This window comes from Scophthalmus maximus, chromosome 10 (genome assembly GCF_022379125.1).
Source record: "Scophthalmus maximus strain ysfricsl-2021 chromosome 10, ASM2237912v1, whole genome shotgun sequence".
NCBI lineage: Eukaryota > Metazoa > Chordata > Actinopteri > Pleuronectiformes > Scophthalmidae > Scophthalmus > Scophthalmus maximus.
The window spans coordinates 19,397,567-19,417,500 of record NC_061524.1 but is presented as its reverse complement, the minus strand read 5'-3'; the positions used below and the strand labels follow the sequence as shown (position 1 = coordinate 19,417,500).

Sequence of the window (19,934 nt, the reverse complement as noted above, 5' to 3'; positions counted from 1 at the left end):
ACAGTTAGCACACAGGTAACACGCACACAGGTAGCACACAGGTCACACACAGGACACAGGTGACACACAGGTAACACACACACAGGTAACACACACAGGTGACACACACAGGTGACACACACAGGTGACACACACAGGACACACACAGGACATAGGTAACACACAGGTAACACGCACACAGGTAACACACACAGGTAGCACACAGGTCACACACAGGACACAGGTCACACACAGGACACACACAGGACATAGGTAACACACACACACACAAACACAGGTAGCACACAGGTAACACACAGGAAACACACACAGCACACACGGGTAACACAGGACACAGGTAACACACACAGGACACACAGGTAACATACACACAGGTAACACACACACACAGGTAACATACACACACAGGTAGCACACAGGTAACCACACACAGGTTACACACGCACACAGGTAACACACACAGGACACACAGGTAACACACACAGGACACACAGGTAACACACACAGGACACACTGGTAACACACACAGGACACACAGGTAACACACACTGGTAACACACACAGGACACAGGTAACACACACAGGACACACGTGAGAATTGATTGCACGTCGGTCTGTGTCCAGGAGACAACAGGAGTCCGTGGGTTCGAGTCCGGCTGGAGGACGACTTGTCTTATTACTTCCACCTGAACCGCCTGGAGGGAAGCTGGGACCGACCCAGCGACTTCGTACACAACAGTGTGTTCATGGACAGACAGGACATACAGGTGAGACACACCTGAGGTCAGACGTCACCAACCTGGCCTCTGCTACAGAGCGTCTACCTCTCGTGTGCCTGTCTGTGATTGGTCACCAGCAGTGATGTCATGTCTTCACCTGCAGGACGTCATCAGCAGTGTGTCAGGGTCGTACAGTCGCAGCACCCTCTGGAGGAGCAGCGAAGCCCTCGTTGTGCGTCTGCAGGCTGCGTGTCGAGGATTCCTGATCAGACAGCAGCTGGAGGCTCGACGGCGTTTCCTGATACGTCAGACACCTGCTGTCGTCGTCATCCAGGTGAGGATGAGGAGGAGGAGTCAAGGTTCTCTCTTTTCTCCAATGTGTTTTAGGTTTGTTGTCCAAGTAAAAGTTCTGCAAAGTTAAAAAGCCCAGTCTCTGAGGTGAGTAAAGGGGGAAAACACTGAAGCTCCTGAACGCCTCGTTGGCCGTCCGGTAGATTCTTCTGTAACATCGTGATGTCACAATGTTACAAGGCAGGTCTAGAGGTCAGAGGCAGAGGCTGTGAAGAGGAACATTAGAGCATGAAAACCTTTTCAAGTCATAACACACATTAACATGATGAACCTGAATATTAACTGGACCACAGACGTGTGGAGACAGTGTGACGATACAAAGATGATCAATGACATCATTTAAAAGGCCCATATTATACCTTTCTGGTGTTTTATTAGATGTATTTTTTATTAAATATATTTCTTTTATTTGTACCAAAAAACATCTCAATATGATTTTATAGATCTTCTTTCAGGGGCTCTGCCAAGAAACAGCCGATTTTGGCCTGTCTTATTAATATTCATAAGCCTCTCTTCTGATTGGCTGACTGTTTTCTGGGCGACACATGGCTAACTTTCTTGTGGGCACGCAAACCTTTCTTGTGCCCACGGGTACGTTTCTAATGCGCACCAGAAAGTAAAAATTATTTTTGTCCCCTTAGGGGCCCCGTAGAATGGCAATACTCGATATATATATCTCGATATTTTTTCTGAATGAAGCTGGCAACGTTTGTTTCAGAAGGCAGCGATGACTTTGATTTGTGGGTTGCAGCACGACGTTTTCCACACTCCTTGTGCTGCACTTCATGGCGCTGTTGTAAACGGTGGTAGAGATTCGTCGTACTCAGACAGTACACGAACTGGCAGCTCCACGAAAGGAACTTATAATGTTATTTTAACGCAACATTAATCTGGATATACACGATACTGTCTTATCCTATATCGTGTATGAAAATATATCGATATATTCTATAAACTCGATATATCGCCCAGCCCTAGTGTGTATTTATCTGTTTATTGACCGTTTTGACGGCAGGGCTTATGACCTATACTGCAGCCAGACAGCAGCTGTCATGTCGTCCATCTCTACTGTATTTACAGTCTTTGATCGTGATCAAAGTTAGGGGTCTGCGATCTGATGATTTTATACCGTGGACGATCTGGTATTTGATCTGCTTTTCAGAGGAATCGTACAGATCGCAGGGAATTTGCTCTTGTTACAGAAAACTGTGCATACATTCATTGCAACCAACAGATTTTTTATTACATATCATATTCGCAGCTGCTAACGGTATTGAAGGAATGAACGCATTCGTCTATGATTAATCTTCCCCAATCCTGAGCACTCTGTGTCTCGCAGTTCGCCCGCTACAGGGGATGTGTCCAGCTCTCACCGCCCGACCCGGCACGCAGCAGACAGACAGAGAGACAGACAGACACAGACACAGACAGAGATACAGAGACAGACAGACAGAGATACAGAGAGACACAGACACAGACAGAGATACAGAGACAGACAGACAGAGATACAGAGAGACACAGACAGAGAGATAGACACAGACAGAGAGACAGACAGAGATACAGAGACAGACAGACAGAGATACAGAGACAGAGATACAGAGAGACAGACAGAGATACAGAGACACACAGACAGAGAGAGATACAGAGACAGACAGAGATACAGAGCCAGACAGAGACACACAGAGATACAGAGACAGACAGAGATACAAAGACAGACACACAGACAGAGACAGACAGAGATACAAAGACAGACAGAGACAGACAGAGACACAGACAGAGAGAGATACAGAGACAGACAGAGATACACAGACAGACAGACAGAGATACAGAGACAGACAGAGAGACAGACAGACCGAGATACAGAGACAGACAGAGATACAAAGACAGAGACACACAGACAGAGACACACAGACAGAGAGAGATACAGAGACAGACAGAGATACAAAGACAGAGACACACAGACAGAGACAGACAGAGATACAAAGACAGAGAGAGATACAGAGACAGACAGAGACACACAGAGATACAGACAGACAGAGATACGGAGACATACACAGACAGAGATACAAAGACAGAGACACACAGACAGAGAGAGATACAGAGACAGACAGAGACAGACAGAGATACGGAGACATACACAGACAGACAGACAGAGATACAGAGACAGACAGAGATACAAAGACAGAGACACACAGACAGAGACACACAGACAGAGAGAGATACAGAGACACACAGAGACAGACAGAGATACAGAGACAGACAGAGACACACACAGACAGACAGACAGAGACAGACAGAGATACAGACAGACAGAGATACGGAGACATACACAGACAGAGAGACAGACAGACAGAGATACAGAGACAGACAGAGATACAAAGACAGAGACACACAGACAGAGAGAGATACAGAGACAGAGAGAGATACAGAGACACACAGAGACAGACAGAGATACAGAGACAGAGAGACAGACCGAGACACAGAAGAATGAGAAGAATGATGATTCGGACTCAGATGTGCTCTCCCACCTCCTCACAGTGACCAGTGTCTTTGTCTGTTCAGTCTCACTGGAGGAGGTTTGTCCAGCAGAGGGCGTACAGACGGCGGCTGCAGTTTCTCTACATGAGCTGGAGAGCTGTTGTCAAGGTAACAAACATGTTGGTTAGATATAGATAAATGTGACTTCTTTGGCTTGTAATGTTTTGATCACAAGTTTTGAATTGTCACGTCTTCATGTTCACAGATCCAGTCGTTTGTGAAGATGTGGTTGGCGAGGAGAAAATATAGAGCACGACTCAGTTTCTTCAGACGCAACGTGAGTCCTGTCTGACCTGTCTGTCTGCCTGACAGACCGTGTGTAGTAACTGTGTGTGTCCACAGGTGGGCGCTGTCATAAAGATCCAGGCTTTCTTCAGAGCCAGCCGAGCCAGAGGCCAGTACAGGATGCTGGGTGAGTTTGCTAACGGGAGATCGCTTTGGATTGGTTCTGTAATCCTGTTTGTTTGTGGACTTACTCTACCTCCTCTCACCCCCCCCCCCCCCCCCCCCCCCCCCCCCACACACACACACACACACACACACACACACACACACACACTCCTGTCTCAGTGCACTCGGACACACCCCCCCTCTCCGTGGTCAGGAAGTTTGTTCACCTGCTCGACCTGGGTGACGGTGACATCAGAGAGGAGGCGGAGCTCCTGCGCCTGAGGGAGGAGGTCGTGAGGAGCATCCGCTTCAACCGGCAGCTGGAGGCTGACCTGGACCTGATGGACCTGAAGATCGGCCTGCTGGTCCGCAACAGAGCCACGCTACAGGTATGACCCACTGTTAGTGTCCACAGGTGAGACACCATGTGCAGGTGGTCACAGAGACCATGAGGTTTACTGTTGATGCTGTACTCGTGTTGGCTTTGTGTCTTTGTTCATCTCAACATGTCCGTCTGTGTGAACAGGAAGTGGTGTCTCACTGTAAGAGACTGACCAAGAAGAACAAAGAGCAGCTGTCGGACATGATGGACACGGAGAGAAGTAAAGGACTGAAGGCTCTGAGCCGAGAGAGGAGAGAGAGACTGGAGGCGTACCAACACCTGTTCTACCTGCTGCAGGTGAGACACACACACACACACACACCAACACCTGTTCTACCTGCTGCAGGTTAGACACACACACACACACACACACACACACACACCAACACCTGTTCTACCTGCTGCAGGTGAGACACACACACACACACACACACACACACACACACACCTGTTCTACCTACTGCAGGTGAGACACACACACACACACACACACACACCTGCTCTACCTGCTGCAGGTGAGACACACACACACACACAAACAGACACCTGTTCTACCTGCTGCAGGTGAGACACACACACACACACAAACACACACACACACACCAACACCTGTTCTACCTGCTGCAGGTGAGACACACACACACACACACACACACCTGTTCTACCTGCTGCAGGTGAGACACACACACACACATACACACACACACCAACACCTGTTCTACCTGCTGCAGGTGAGACACACACACACACACACACACACAGACACACACACACCTGTTCTACCTGCTGCAGGTGAGAGACACACACACACACACACACACACACACACACACACACACACCTGGGTACCTACTGGGTAGAACAGGGTTCTAATCATTTGTAACAGCTGCTGTGTGTGTGTGTGTGTGTGTGTGTGTGTGTGTGTGTGTGTGTGTGTGTGTGTGTGTGTGTGTGTGTGTGTGTGTGTGTGTGTGTGTGTGTGTGTGTGTGTGTGTGTGTGTGTGTGTGTGTGTGTGTGTGTGTGTGTGTGTGTGTGAGACAGACGCAGCCTCTGTACTTGGCTCAGCTGATCTTCTTGATGCCTCAGAGTCGCTCCACCTCCTTCATGGAAATGTTGGTGTTTAGTTTGTTTAACTATGGCTCCGACCACCGGGAGGCGTTCTTACTGCTGCAGATGTTCACTGAGGCGCTACGCTACGAGATCAGGTGAGACACACTGTAATACATACTGATACACAATGCATTACACACAGTATTCTGGCGGAGTCCAGCACCCACTGGGAATGTTTGGACTATGTCTCGACTGATACGAAGAACAGATCTGTTACCACTGTATTTAGGAAATAACATCTCACACAACATATTCAAACAGCTGTTTGCTACTAACCCTGTATGAAGTGCTGATTATATGAATGTTGTTTGTTCATGTATCATTTAGTTTGACAAAAAAAGATCACAAATTAATAAATCTAGGAATAAACCCCAATTACTTGTTGTAAAAGACCTTTAAAGTTTTAAAGGGTACGGGAGAAGGGATTTTTGCTAGTGTAGCATTAGCCAGAGCAGAGAACATGTCAGTAATTTGTTCATATTTCACATTTCACGCTGGAAAGTTTTATCTGAGTGGAACTACTTTAAAGACGTGGTATCGGATTGGTACATAGATGTTTTTTTTCCCACCACTGTCTGAAAAGAAATGATCTAATCAATTCAAACCCTGATATGAGACCAAGTCCCTGCTCTGATCAATTATCAATAATGGATGATACCTGATCTGTGTGATGGTGGCAGACTGAAGGTGGAGGAGCCTCAGGACGTGGTCACAGGTAACCCCACCGTCATCAAGATGCTGGTCAACTTTTACCGTCATGCTCGTGGTCACAACGCCCTGCGGGAGGCGCTGGGACCGGCTCTGCAGGACGTCCTGCAGGACAGGACCTTGAGCATCAGGACCGACCCGTTGGACGTCTACAAGACCTGGATCAACCAGACAGAGACCCAGACCGGACAGAAGAGGTCAGAACAGAGATTCACCTGAACCCCTGTAGATCACATTGTCTCATACCCGTCTGTCTCATACCCGCCTGTCTGTCCCTGCAGCTCTCTGCCCTATGAGGTTTCAGCTGAAGACGCTCTGTCTCACCCTGAAGTTCAGAGACGTATTGATGTCGCCATCATCAACCTGAAGAACCTGACGGACCGAGTCCTCAAAGCCATCACCTCCAACCTTCACAAGCTACCGTAGGTCTCCACCTGCTTACCTCCACCTTTTCATCTCCTCCTGTCCACCTCCACCTTTTCATCTCCTGTCCACTTCCACCTGCTCACCTCCACCTTTTCATCTCCTCCTGTCCACCTCCACCTGCTCATCTCCTCTCCCTGTTCATCTCCTCCTGTCCACCTCCACCTGCTCATCTCCTCCTGTCCACCTCCACCTTTTCATCTCCTCCTGTCCACCTCCACCTGCTCATCTCCTCCACCTGTTCATCTCCTCCTGTCCACCTTCACCTGCTCATCTCCTCCTGTCCACCTCCACCTTTTCATCTCCTCCTGTCCACCTCCACCTTTTCATCTCCTCCTGTCCACCTCCACCTGCTCATCTCCTCCTGTCCACCTCCACCTGCTCATCTCCTCCTGTCCACCTCCACCTTTTCATCTCCTCCTGTCCACCTCCACCTTTTCACCTCCTCCTGTCCATCGCCACCTTTTCATCTCCTCCTGCCCACCTCCACCTGCTCATCTCATCCTGTCCACCTGTTCATCTTCTCCTGTCCACTTCCACCTGGTCATCTCCTCCTGTCCACCTCCACCTTTTCATCTCCTCCTGTCCACCTCCACCTGTTCATCTTCTCCTGTCTACTTCCACCTGCTCATCTCCTCCTGTCCACCTCCACCTTTTCATCTCCTCCTGTCCACCTGCTCACCTCCTCCTGTCCACCTCCACCTGTTCATCTCCTCCTGTCCACCTCCACCTGCTCATCTCCTCCTGTCCACCTCCACCTGTTCATCTTCTCCTGTCCACCTCCACCTTTTCATCTCCTCCTGTCCACTTCCACCTGTTCATCTCCTCCTGTCCACCTCCACCTGCTCATCTCCTCCTGTCCACCTCCACCTGTTCATCTCCTCCTCTCCACTTCCACCTGTTCATCTCCTCCTGTCCACTTCCACCTGTTCATCTCCTCCTGTCCACCTCCACCTGTTTATCTCCTCCTGTCCACCTCCACCTGCTCATCTCCACCTGTCCACTTCCACCTGCTCATCTCCTCCTGTCCACTTCCACCTGCTCATCTCCTCCTGTCCACTTCCACCTGCTCATCTCCACCTGTCCACTTCCACCTGCTCATCTCCACCTGCTCATCTCCTCCTGTCCACTTCCACCTGTTCATCTCCTCCTGTCCACCTCCACCTGTTCATCTTCTCCTGTCCACTTCCACCTGCTCATCTCCTCCTGTCCACCTCCACCTTTTCATCTCCTCCTGTCCACTTCCACCTGTTCATCTCCTCCTGTCCACCTCCACCTGTTCATCTCCTCCTGTCCACCTCCACCTGCTCATCTCCTCCTGTCCACCTCCACCTGTTCATCTTCTCCTGTCCACTTCCACCTGCTCATCTCCTCCTGTCCACCTCCACCTTTTCATCTCCTCCTGTCCACTTCCACCTGTTCATCTCCTCCTGTCCACTTCCACCTGTTCATCTCCTCCTGTCCACCTCCACCTGTTTATCTCCTCCTGTTCACCTCCACCTATCCAGCTGTTCATCTCCACCTGTTTATCTCCTCCTTTCCACCTCCACCTGTTCACCTCCTCCTGTCCACCTCCACCTGTTCATATCCTCCTGTCCACCTCCACCTGCTCATCTCCTCCTGTCCACCTCCACCTGTTCATCTTCTCCTGTCCACTTCCACCTGCTCATCTCCTCCTGTCCACCTCCACCTTTTCATCTCCTCCTGTCCACTTCCACCTGTTCATCTCCTCCTGTCCACTTCCACCTGTTCATCTCCTCCTGTCCACTTCCACCTGTTCATCTCCTCCTGTTCACCTCCACCTATCCAGCTGTTCATCTCCACCTGTTCATCTCCTCCTGTCCACCTCCACCTGTTTATCTCCTCCTGTTCACCTCCACCTATCCAGCTGTTCATCTCCACCTGTTTATCTCCTCCTGTCCACCTCCACCTGTTTATCTCCTCCTGTTCACCTCCACCTATCCAGCTGTTCATCTCCACCTGTTTATCTCCTCCTGTTCACCCCCACCTATCCAGCTGTTCATCTCCACCTGTTTATCTCCTCCTGTCCACCTCCACCTATCCAGCTGTTCATCTCCACCAGTTTATCTCCTCCTGTCCACCTCCACCTATCCAGCTGTTCATCTCCACCTGCACCCGTTGTGTCTTCTCAGGTACGGGCTGCGTTATACAGCAAAGGTCCTCAGAGATGGCTTGAAGACAAAGTTTCCTGAAGCCAGCGAGGACGAGCTCTACAAGGTAAACTCCAAGAAGTAGTGAGATCCAAGAGCAGTTTCTTCACAACAAAAGATTTGTTTCTGTTGCATCAACACTGAGGATGTTTTGACGCCACTGCTTCCCCTCCCCCGACAGATCGTAGGTAACCTGGTCTACTATCGCTACATGAACCCAGCCGTTGTGGCTCCTGATGGGTTCGATGTGGTGGACCGGTCGGCCGGCTCCACCGTGCAGCCGGATCAGCGCCACATCCTGGGCTCCATCGCCCGCATGCTGCAGCATGCTGCTGCTAACAAACGTTTCCACGGTGACGGATACCACGTCAGAGCTCTGAACCAGTACATCAGCCAGACTCACAGCAGGTTCAGGTCAGTGTCAAAGTAACTGTGGTAACCACATGACTGTTGCTGCTACGAGAGCTGTGAGGAAGGATCATTGAGGTGACCAACGAAACTCTAACGCTGATCGATTTGATGGATCTGGCTTGGTCTCGTGTAATGACAGTAAATGAAGACATTTGTTTTCTGGATGAACTGGTCAAATAAATGATTGTTTACCTGCAGCTGAGTCTCACATATTGCTGTTTCATCACTCTTGAGGTCCAGCAGGGGGCAGTATGACACGGTCGATGAGTGTAATGACATGAGGGTCAGGTTCTTGTCTGGTACAGAACAGGACATCCTGCCCTGACGGTTCTTGTGTCCAACAGGAAGTTCCTGGTGTGTGTGTGTGATGTTCCGGAACCAGAGGACCGGTTCAGTATGGACGAGTACTCGGAGCTGCTCGGCGTCCACAGACCCGTCATCTACATCTCTGTCAGCGAGTTGCTCAACACACACAAGGTGAGAACACACTGCACCTGGACCTCAGTCTGGTCCTGCTACTGGTCCTGGACCACAGTCTGGTCCTGCTCCTGGAACTGGACCACAGTCTGCTCCTGGTCGTGGTCCTGGACCTCAGTCTGGTCCTGCTCCTGGACCTGGTCCTCTGTCTGCTCCTGGTCCTGGACCTGGATCAGACAGCTCATTGTGTGTCTCTGTCTTTGTTCAGCTGTTGTTGGAGCATCAGGAGGTGTTGTGTCCGGACTCCTCTGACCCCCTCAAACTGCTGCTGCAGGACCTCGGAGCAGTCCCCCCCCTGCAGGAACTTATCGGTACTACAAATAATAACTACTGCTACTGCAACAATGGATCGACTGATCATTAGATCGACTGATAGATCGATTAGAGACAATCTTGTAACCTAATTGATTCAGAACTTTAGAGTCTGGAAGGCGACTCAGTTCTCACCTGAACACACCTGAGCCCAGGTTTCTGACAGAGACCATGAGCAGGGTGGTTTGACAGGTTCGGTCAGTGTGAAGAGAACAAAATGTTTTCACTGTCTGAGCATCCCCATCAAGTCTGAACTAGTCTGAGTCTGTTTTTTTCTGTCTCACAGGAGAGTCTTCATCATCTTCATCAGATCCAGGAGTGTCTCACAGCTCTAAGACCGAGGTTTCTCTGACTCTCACCAACAAGTTCGACATTTTCAACGACTCTGATGACAAACCAGATGCTAGAGGCCTGCTGCTCAGGTTAGCCTGTTAGCTTCAACTGCTCACATTAGCCTGCTAGCTTCACCTGTCCAAATTAACCTGCTAGCTTCACCTGGTCAGGTAACTCAGCCTGTTAGCTTCACCTGCTCAGTCTGTTGCATTGCCTTTAATAATTTTTTCCCCCGAATATTGTTTCATTATTTTTCCAGCACGAAGCAGCTGATCATCGATGTCATCAGGACTCAGCCAGGTGACTCTCTGAGTGACATCCTGAGAACGTCCTCCTCACACAACCAGGTAACACACACGTGTTTACAGGAGGAGGGCTTATAAACCGCACAAACCGGTAACACGGGTACACCTGACGGGAACCTCGGCGGCTCTGTCCCAACAGGAAGTGTGCCATGATTGGCTGATGCAGCGGCGAGCCCGGCAGGACGCTCGAACACCTGAGAAGATGAAGAGGAACCAGTCACTGGTCACTAACGGCAACCTGAGTCTAGTGGAGAAGAAGAGGAAGATTCTGAGGAGTCTTCGTCGTCTGGAGGGTCTCGGAGTCCTGAGACCTCTTCAGGCCGAAAACCAGATCCTACAGATGATCGCCAAGGTAACGCCAGGCACACATATAACTTCCTGTCCGCTAACCCTCCCAGTCACTGCTGACCAATCAGATCAGTTTGATCAGATTCTTCTTTGTTGATCAGTCTACTGATGATCCTCCTCAGCAGAGCAAACTGTTGCCATAGAGATTGACTTGTTGTCAACCCTCCCAGGACGTCCGTCAGCAGCGTCTGCACCGTCAGCGTCGGGGGGGGGAGCTACTGAAGCTCCGTCAGACCCTCGTCAGTCTGCAGGAGAAGAGCAGCTTCCACAGTGAGCAGGTGGACTACTACAGACATTACATCACTTCCTGTTTGGACAACCTGACCGCCAACAGGTACAGCAGGAACGTCCCTCACTCATTGGCTGTTGACTTCAGCATCATGGAAGACTAACTTCTGTGGCTGTGTTGCAGTAAATCGAACAATAAGAAGACGGCAGAGAGCAAAGGGAAGAAGAAGCTTCCTGTCCTGAGTTACAGCGCCACCCGACTGCAGGAGAAAGGAGTTCTGTTAGAGATCGAAGACCTGCCACCGACGCAGTGAGACACACACACACACACACTGTATCTACAGTACGCGTCACATTTAGATTCTGACGTCACGTGTTTTGACTGTTGCAGGTTTAGAAACGTTATCTTCGACATTGTTCCTGGAGACGAACGAGGAAGTTTCAAGGTTAAAACTCGATTTCTGGGCGTCGAGATGGAAGAGTTCCTGCTCAAATATCAGGTACAGACCAGATACTGAGTCGGACCAGAATACTGATCCGGACCGGCCAAGAAATCTGAGTGAGACCAGATACTGAGTCTGACCAGAATACTGATCCGGACCGGGCCGGAATACTGAGTCAGACCAGAATACTGAGTCGGACCAGAATACTGATCCTGACCGGGCCGGAATACTGAGTCGGACCAGATACTGAGTCGGACTAGAATACTGATCCGGACCGGGCCGGAATACTGAGTCAGACCAGATACTGAGTCGGACTAGAGTACTGATCCGGACCGGGCCAGAATACTGAGTCGGACATACTGATCCGGACTGGACCAGAATACTGATCCGGACCGGGCCAGAATACTGATCCGGACCGGGCCGGAATACTGAGTCAGACCAGATACTGAGTTGGACTAGAATACTGAGTCAGACCAGATACTGAGTCGGACCGGGCCAGAATACTGAGTCGGACCAGAATACTGATCCGGACCGGGCCAGAATACTGAGTCGGACCAGAATACTGAGTTGGACTAGAATACTGAGTCAGACCAGATACTGAGTCGGACCGGGCCAGAATACTGAGTCGGACCAGAATACTGATCCGGACCGGGCCAGAATACTGAGTCGGACCAGAATACTGAGTCGGACTAGAGTACTGATCCGGACCGGGCCGGAATACTGAGTCAGACCGGAGTACTGATCCGGACCAGAATACTGATCCGGACCGGAATACTGAGTCGGACTAGAGTACTGATCCGGACCAGAATACTGAGTCAGACAGGGCCAGTAGCATGCACCAGTCCTGTTTCTATGGTTACCTTGAGGTCAAAACATTACTATAAGTGTGTGTGTGTGTGTGTGTGTGTAGGACCTGCTGCAGCTCCAGTATGAGGGTGTGGCTGTGATGAAGATGTTCGACAAAGCGAAGATCAACGTCAACCTTCTCATTTTTCTGCTCAACAAGAAGTTCTTCAAGAAATGATCCTAGTGAACATCTTATCTCACACTCCTATCTCTGCTCATGCACTACCCAGTTTTTTCACTGTATACGACAGAGTTAGGCATCTTTCTATGCACTCCTATCTCTGTATCAATCCAATAAGCTTCATAATGTTTCTAAGACTTTAACAAAGAACAATATGGATGAATAATCATGGCGATGCAGAGTGAAGCATCTTCTCCACGCTCCTATCTCTGTAATTTCTACCTAAGTTATCAGCTTTTGTATCACACAATATATCCAAGTGAGACATTTTCAGTTCTATCTCTGTAGTCCTGTCCTCTAACTCTGTGGAATATAGACAGAGTGGGACATCTGTCTTTTGTCCCTGCAGTCCGCATCATTTGATGTTTTAATGTCAATCAGATTTTTTTCTCTGTCACACAAAAATGGTGATCAATAACACCTGGCTGATCCATAACTGTAAATATTTTCTGTCCATTTCTGATTTCAATAAAATAAGAAAAGCATCTCAATGTGTCAGTAGTTAGTTCTGAACATTTTCTGAAGATCAGTTGTTTGTCAGTCGGTAATGTTTGTTCATTACATATGATTTGATGTCTTTAAAGATGAATATTTAATTGAGGACAGTGACATGTTAATGTGTTTGAACCTGATACAATTCAGTTTATGACATCTGATGTTTGGAGATGAAAATATTTACTAAAGTGATCACTGATGCTTAACTGGCACATACCAGCATGTGTGTAAATATGTATACATATATAAATATGCACATGTACACCCCACCTCACGAAGTGACCGTTTGATGAAACAAGTCTTTATTCTGAGTTACAACCAAAGTGAAAGAAGAAAAATAGATCACAGATTCATTAGAGACGTTTCATTCACACGTTTATACAAAAATACTTTGTTTTAGTTCAAACTTCAAGTATCTAACGACAACAACCAACAAGGTCCGGCTTCAAGCGTCTGAACCGACCGGTCTGATCCAGTCCAGACGAGGGTGGGTCCTGGTGCTGCTCTTTGCTGCTGCATTATGGATCAACAAATGTTTCAGATGGAGATTGTCCGGGTCGGACGTGTTCACACCAACGGGAACATTTGCGAAGCGTTCAGGTGAGGGGGCGGAGCCTGCAGGAGGTGGGACATGACGTATGACTTCTGATACTTTGTTTGAGAAGGCTCTTGAATCTCATAGTGTTTGTGTTCTATGTGTATGACACCTCTTTTTCATCCAGACATATTTGTAACATTACAGTTTTGCGGCAGTCACATGTTAGAAGTGTCACCAAAAAGTCCAGTCGCTCGTCCTGAATTCTCCCACATTATCTCACTTGGACATTCTCCGCAGATGAAGCTCTCAGGGGACCGAATGACTCGATACGCATCATTTAGGATGGGAATGTGTTCAAATGCTTTTTCTTCCGCCATCTTGGATGTGCTGTAAAAAAAACACTTTGCTTTACGCAGTTGAATTTATACGTCATGCCCCGCCCCCTGCGTGCTCCACCCAGGCTCCACCCCCTTGCCTGGACGTTGAGGAAATGGACAATCTGCTGTGTCCTTCAGTGTTGTCTGTTGAAGCAACAGGACGATGTCGCGGCGGCTGACAATTGCAGCCTCGCTCTGCCTGAAGCGTTCTTCCTGATAAAAATAATCCTGATGTTTGTCCTTGTCGTCAGGTGTGAAACCTCCTCAGTTTTGACCAGTTTTGCCGGTGTCGGACTGACGTTAGAGTCCAGTTCTAGTATTTACAGTTCACGCCACGTCTTTGGAATTTCTTAAACAATAAAGTTCCAGTTCATTTCCCTTCATGTCGCCACAGATCAAAGTGCTGCCTCAGTGTTGTGTAAAATAAAGATCAATTGACACAAATATCAATCACTTTGAGTCAGTAACTCAGTAGTAGTCAGTAGCTCCAGCAGAAGGTTCATGAGAAGTGGACACGACCTTGGTGCAAGTAGTGCAACTGTAAACAACTGTAAACACCTAAACATCTGTGAACAGCTGTGAACATCTGTAAACAACTGTTATCAACTGTAAACATCTGTAAACAACTGTAAACAACTGTGAACATCTGTGAACATCTCTAAACAGCTGTGAACATCTGTAAACAACTGTGAACATCTGTAAACATCTGTGAACAACTCTAAACAGCTGTAAACATCTGTGAACATCTGTGAACATCTCTAAACAGCTGTGAACATCTGTAAACAACTGTGAACATCTGTAAACATCTGTGAACAACTCTAAACAGCTGTAAACATCTGTGAACATCTGTGAACAACTCTAAACAGCTGTGAAGATATGTGAACATCTGTAAACAACTGTGAAAATCTGTAAACATCTGTGAACAAGTCTAAACAGCTGTGAACATCTGTAAACATCTGTGAACATCTGTAAACAACTGTGAACATCTGTAAACATCTGTGAACAACTCTAAACAGCTGTAAACAGCTGTGAACATCTGTAAACATCGAATGAGTCTGAGCGTCGTCGTCGTGGTGGAGAAAAGAGGAGGAACATCAGGACACTGAGAGGAGAGCATCACCGACAACCAACTGCAACAAGTGACGACAGTCAACAAACGAACCCTGGGAATATTATGTTACATCACAAAATATCAGTTTTCTTTTGACGTTATTTTCTTCTTCTTTGTTCTTTTGTATGAAAGAACAATGTTTTCAACCGCGTCTCCTGGTCTTCATCGTCTGGAGTTAAACTCAACTGCACGTCCGGACGTTGTCAGCTGCTTCCAAACGTTTTGTCTTTTCATTTGACGGTTACAGCAGGAAACTGTGACAGTTTTATTTTGAGGTTGTGATTCGTCACAGTCGAGGTTTGATTTGAGACGTGATTTGAAGGAGGACGGATTCTTTCAGGGTCTCAGGACCTGAACAGAATCGACTGGACGGTCTTTCGTCTGGACTCTGGATCAACCAAGAGGACAATCTGTGGCAACGTGGACAACGTGCTCAACGAGACCTTGAATTCTAACATGAACAGGAAGTCGGCCTAAAGCTGGTCATACACTGTGCAATCAGAACCTTTTTATTTCTGAGACGCACCACTCATTGTAGAGTCGGACCCAATTTTGGCTTCGTCAGCAGGAAAGAAAAAGAGGAAGCGAAGGTTTTCACACAACGGTGATCAGCGTGTGTTGAGAGATCAACGTACAAGCCAGTAGCCTCCAGCGGAACTCGCTCACCTCCAGTTCTTTCAGTCAAATGACCAACGTGTCCATTCACGCCGCTGCCTCGTTCTTTGAAGGTTTCAGCACAGAATGGCACATCTGATCAAGGCAGCGTGTTTCTCGTTTGTTAGCAAGCAAACCGCGACTTCTTCCTCTTTGACAATGACCAGACAGACCAAGAGAGGCCGAGAGACTCGTAGAATTTAACAACCTTTCTAAAATCGCAGTGTATGAGCAACTTCAAACTGTTAAAACAGCTGACGTCTACTTCATGAAGTTTGGATCCTCAAACATGTTCTGGATTTTCAGGAAGTCCAGTTATCTCCCGATTTCTTTATTCTTATGGTGCGTTCACACCGGACGCGAGTAGATTACATGCAGTCAATGCAAAGACGCGACTAAACGTGAATTCACGTCACCTGACGTCAGTGGTGCGAGTAGCGCGAAACGTATCAACCGAAATATTCGTGTGACACGTTGACACGACGGCCAACGAGCGTTGAGATCCTCCCTCCGTCACTGTCGTCAGACGTCCTGTCGTCGTGTCATGACGGAGGATCACTACTGTCGCTGTGTGTGAGCAGAACGAAGGAGAGGGCAGGAAGTGAACCAGGAAGCCGGAGACAAGCTTTTGCCCCAGTTAGCACAACTAACACTCTGCTTTCTTTTCCTTCAACAGATCATGTGTGTGTCTGTCTTTGTTCGTTTAGAGGAGGTTTGTGAGAGAAGGTGGAAGGAACAACGGGCAAATATATGCGTTATTTGTGCAAACGACACAAATAAGCACAAATGTTCCAGCGATCAAACATTTTTACTCGCGCGAGTAATGGTGTGAACGCACCATGAGTTCAAAACATGAAATAAACTGATGTGAACCTCACACTCAGGTGAAAGTTCCAGTTTCAAATTGAGGCTCAAATTTAAATTTGGTTTAACTGAACGGACTGAACCCTTTTCTAAGTTGAGTGAAATCCTGTAGGTGCAGGGTTGGACACTCTCCAAAAGTGTCACCAGTGAGCTCCACAGTAACGTCTCTGCAGCTACCCATCATGCCTCGCTCTGAAGCGTCCCGTCATCAATCGCCACTGGACTCAACAACTTTCTCAGCCAGGATCTCCTGGAAAGTGGAGAGCTGCTTCATCTGCTCCGTCTGCATCGAGTGTCTCCTCGTCAGTTTCTTCTTCATCTTGAAGTCCAGGCCCCGTTTGGGCGAGGCCGGGGCCACCGGCACCAGGATCTTGTGTCCAGAGTGAACTGGGGAGGTGGGCTTGCCATTGGCACGGATGTCGGGGATGGGTCTCTGGGGGTTGATGTTGAGTGGAGGGAGGAAGCCAGGTCTGGTGTGGGAGATGTGGTCCAGCAGGAGAGTCCCAGACCCCCTTCGTTCCAGGAGACCCGGGGGACGTCGCCGCATGGTGATGGGGGACACAGAGTTGGGAATGTTCTCCAGCGACTCCCTGGAGGAGCTGGTGACCAGGGACAGGGGGGAGGCATTGTACCTCCTCCTTTCCACAGAGAGCCGACCAGAGTCTGGAGATCCGGGGATGGACTCTGGGCAGAGGTGAGTGTCTGACTCGTAGTGCTCCATCCGGGTCAGTTTGGGGTAAACCAGGGCCCGGGCTAGAACTGCTCCAGGTCCCGTGGGATTCTCCTGGGACTCTGGGGCAGTGTTCCTACGATACAAGATCTGGTGCTGTTGGACATTGTCAGCCCAGGAACCAGAGAGGACTGCGCAGTCCTCGGAGCTGGACCGGTCGATGAGTTTGGGGGAGCAAGGGTCATGGGTCTCGATGCTGTGTCGCCGTGACAACAGAGGTCTGACTGGTTCTGTGATGGACAGGCCATTAATCTCCTTCTCTAGACCTCTGTCTACCAGGTCCTGAGATACACTGCTCAGCACAGATGGCGCCACCAGGCCCCAGGGCTCTGAGTTCAGCCTCTTCAGCAGCTTCCGAGGCGGTGGTCTCTTCTCACCTGGAGGTCGAGCTGACGGCAAAGGTAAAGCTGAGGTGAGGGCGAAGCTGAAGATCCCTTCCTCACTCTGGCATCCTGCTGGCGAGGAGGTGCCAATCTCCACCTCAGAAGGAGACATACAGGCCGGAGACAGCTTGTCCACAATGGCTGGGGAGGGGGGGGAGTTGAGGTACTGCTTGGTCTTCTTTGTTCCTAATGGAGATGTGTCAGTGGTGATGATGATAACTTCCTTGCCTTTGGCCTTGCAGGCGTCCAGCAGGACCTGCAGGGTCTCGCGGTCATCCTTGTTGATAGCATGAACGAGGGCGGAGGAGCCAGAGTAGTCTTTGAGGCTGGGGTCAGCGCCGTTCTCCAGCAGCAGCGTCACCACCTCCTTCCCCGCCTGCTCCGCACATGCGTGCATCAGTGCTGTCCGTCCACTCTTATCCGGGATGTTTGGGTCGGCGCCTTTCTCCAGCAGGTACCGCACCATCCTCTGCCGGGTCTGCGGGTCGTCGTAGCTCGCCAGACAGGCGGCAGAGATGGGGGTCTCTCCACGCTCGTTGCCCTCATTGATGTAGGCTCCACCCTCCAGCAACAGGCGGGTTAGCCTCAGTTTCCCCTGGAAGACGGCTTTGAGGAGGGCGTTTCCCTCGCTCTGCAGGAGTCCTCCATCTCCCATGATCCCCCGTGTCACCTCACACACCTATCTTAACGCTGACCAGCCGTCCTCCACGAGAAATCACGTGACCTGTCGGAGAAACACAACAATGTTAGTTCAATCACTAACAGCTGATGATGTGAGGAGGCTCTTGGCATCACAGAGACCTGCGGTCACCTGCGTTATGCTTCATTCTGCCTGCAGAGGGGGATACAACCTTTAAGATATTTTTGACAGGCGATGCACAACACACTGATCGATGATGTTTCTATGATTGTTTTGAAATTATAGCGAAACAAATTAGACGATGGCGGGCTGCCACCTCCTGTCCAGCAGGAATACTTTATACCTGATGATGATGATGATGATGAAGGTGTCTGGAGGAATGCAGCTCTTTCCCCCGGCTGTCTACGTCACTCCGCTGCTCTGACGCAGTGATTTCTATATTTACACACCAGTGATAGCGCGTGTGCGCGCTTGTGTTTGCTGCATCATCATCAAACAAATTCCATCTGGTGACTTATAAGCGTTTATATGGTGACAATTACACACACACACACACACACACCGTGAGCAGCTGATGAAGGTGAAGATGAATTTCTTACCGCTGATCTGAAGAAGCAGCGTCGTCTTCATCGTCTTCATCATCTTCATCGTCTTCATCGTCTTCATCATCTTCATCGTCTTCATCATCTTCATGGTCTTCATCGTCTTCATCGTCTTCATCATCTTCATCGTCTTCATCATCTTCCTCATCGTCTGACAGATCGTCTCTGTTCGATGAAGTCACCGTCTGTTCACTGAGCAACTGACGGTGCCGCTGCACCGACCGTCACTCCTCCTCCTCCTCCTCCCTCCCCTTCAGAGTCTGAGCAGTCGGGGGGGGGGCAGACCCGTGGTTCCGGGATGAGGTGGAGGAGGTGAGACAGGTACGGGGGATCAGACAGGTACTGGGGAGTCAAACAGGTGCAGGGGGGTGAAGACATGAGTTTTCAGAGGGTGACGTGTGACATCATCTGGCAGCTCCTCCCACAATCCAGGAACCACAAGGGTCTGGACTGTGATTGGCTCGTGTACAGGGACGGAAACAGATCAGGTCTCACCTGTCTGCACTGTGAGCATGTAGGTCCAACTCCACACACACACTCACACACACACACACACACATACACACCCATACACATACACACACCCATACACACACACCAACACACATACACGTACACACACACAAACACACACACACAGCAACACAGCAACACACACACACACACACACACACACACACACCAACACACATACACACACACAGCAACACGCACACACACACACACATACACACACACACACACACAGCAACACACACACACACACACACATACACACACAGCAACACGCACACACATACACACACATACACACGCACACACACACACACACACACACACATACACGGACTGTTACTACTATG

The 19,934-nt window shown here is 49.3% G+C and overlaps 2 protein-coding genes across 3 annotated transcripts in view; one reads left to right on the top strand and one right to left on the bottom strand.

Annotated features, from left to right (window-relative positions):
* Window positions 1–13,162, top strand: part of iqgap3 (IQ motif containing GTPase activating protein 3) — a 27,352-nt gene extending 14,190 nt beyond the window's left edge. For both annotated transcript variants that reach the window (XM_035608201.2, XM_035608202.2), the window contains 21 exons: window positions 625–767; window positions 883–1,053; window positions 3,633–3,716; window positions 3,814–3,885; window positions 3,951–4,020; window positions 4,179–4,387; window positions 4,525–4,677; window positions 5,423–5,586; window positions 6,172–6,396; window positions 6,481–6,621; window positions 8,776–8,860; window positions 8,975–9,207; window positions 9,549–9,681; window positions 9,890–9,992; window positions 10,280–10,415; window positions 10,586–10,673; window positions 10,771–10,983; window positions 11,150–11,313; window positions 11,392–11,517; window positions 11,599–11,707; window positions 12,561–13,162. In XM_035608201.2, the coding sequence (XP_035464094.2) occupies window positions 625–767; window positions 883–1,053; window positions 3,633–3,716; window positions 3,814–3,885; window positions 3,951–4,020; window positions 4,179–4,387; window positions 4,525–4,677; window positions 5,423–5,586; window positions 6,172–6,396; window positions 6,481–6,621; window positions 8,776–8,860; window positions 8,975–9,207; window positions 9,549–9,681; window positions 9,890–9,992; window positions 10,280–10,415; window positions 10,586–10,673; window positions 10,771–10,983; window positions 11,150–11,313; window positions 11,392–11,517; window positions 11,599–11,707; window positions 12,561–12,674 (2,936 nt within the window). In that variant the 3' untranslated portion in view covers window positions 12,675–13,162. The remainder of the gene's footprint in view (window positions 1–624; window positions 768–882; window positions 1,054–3,632; window positions 3,717–3,813; window positions 3,886–3,950; window positions 4,021–4,178; window positions 4,388–4,524; window positions 4,678–5,422; window positions 5,587–6,171; window positions 6,397–6,480; window positions 6,622–8,775; window positions 8,861–8,974; window positions 9,208–9,548; window positions 9,682–9,889; window positions 9,993–10,279; window positions 10,416–10,585; window positions 10,674–10,770; window positions 10,984–11,149; window positions 11,314–11,391; window positions 11,518–11,598; window positions 11,708–12,560) is intronic.
* A 289-nt stretch (window positions 13,163–13,451) lies between these two features.
* LOC118284954 (ankyrin repeat domain-containing protein 34A) lies at window positions 13,452–19,591 on the bottom strand. The gene is made up of 2 exons (XM_035608203.2): window positions 19,069–19,591; window positions 13,452–18,553 (listed from the first exon to the last, which is right to left on the bottom strand). The coding sequence occupies exon 2, from the start codon at window positions 18,482–18,484 to the stop codon at window positions 16,925–16,927; it is 1,560 nt and encodes a 519-aa protein (XP_035464096.1). The 5' UTR covers window positions 18,485–18,553; window positions 19,069–19,591; the 3' UTR covers window positions 13,452–16,924.
* Window positions 19,592–19,934: the final 343 nt, after the last annotated feature.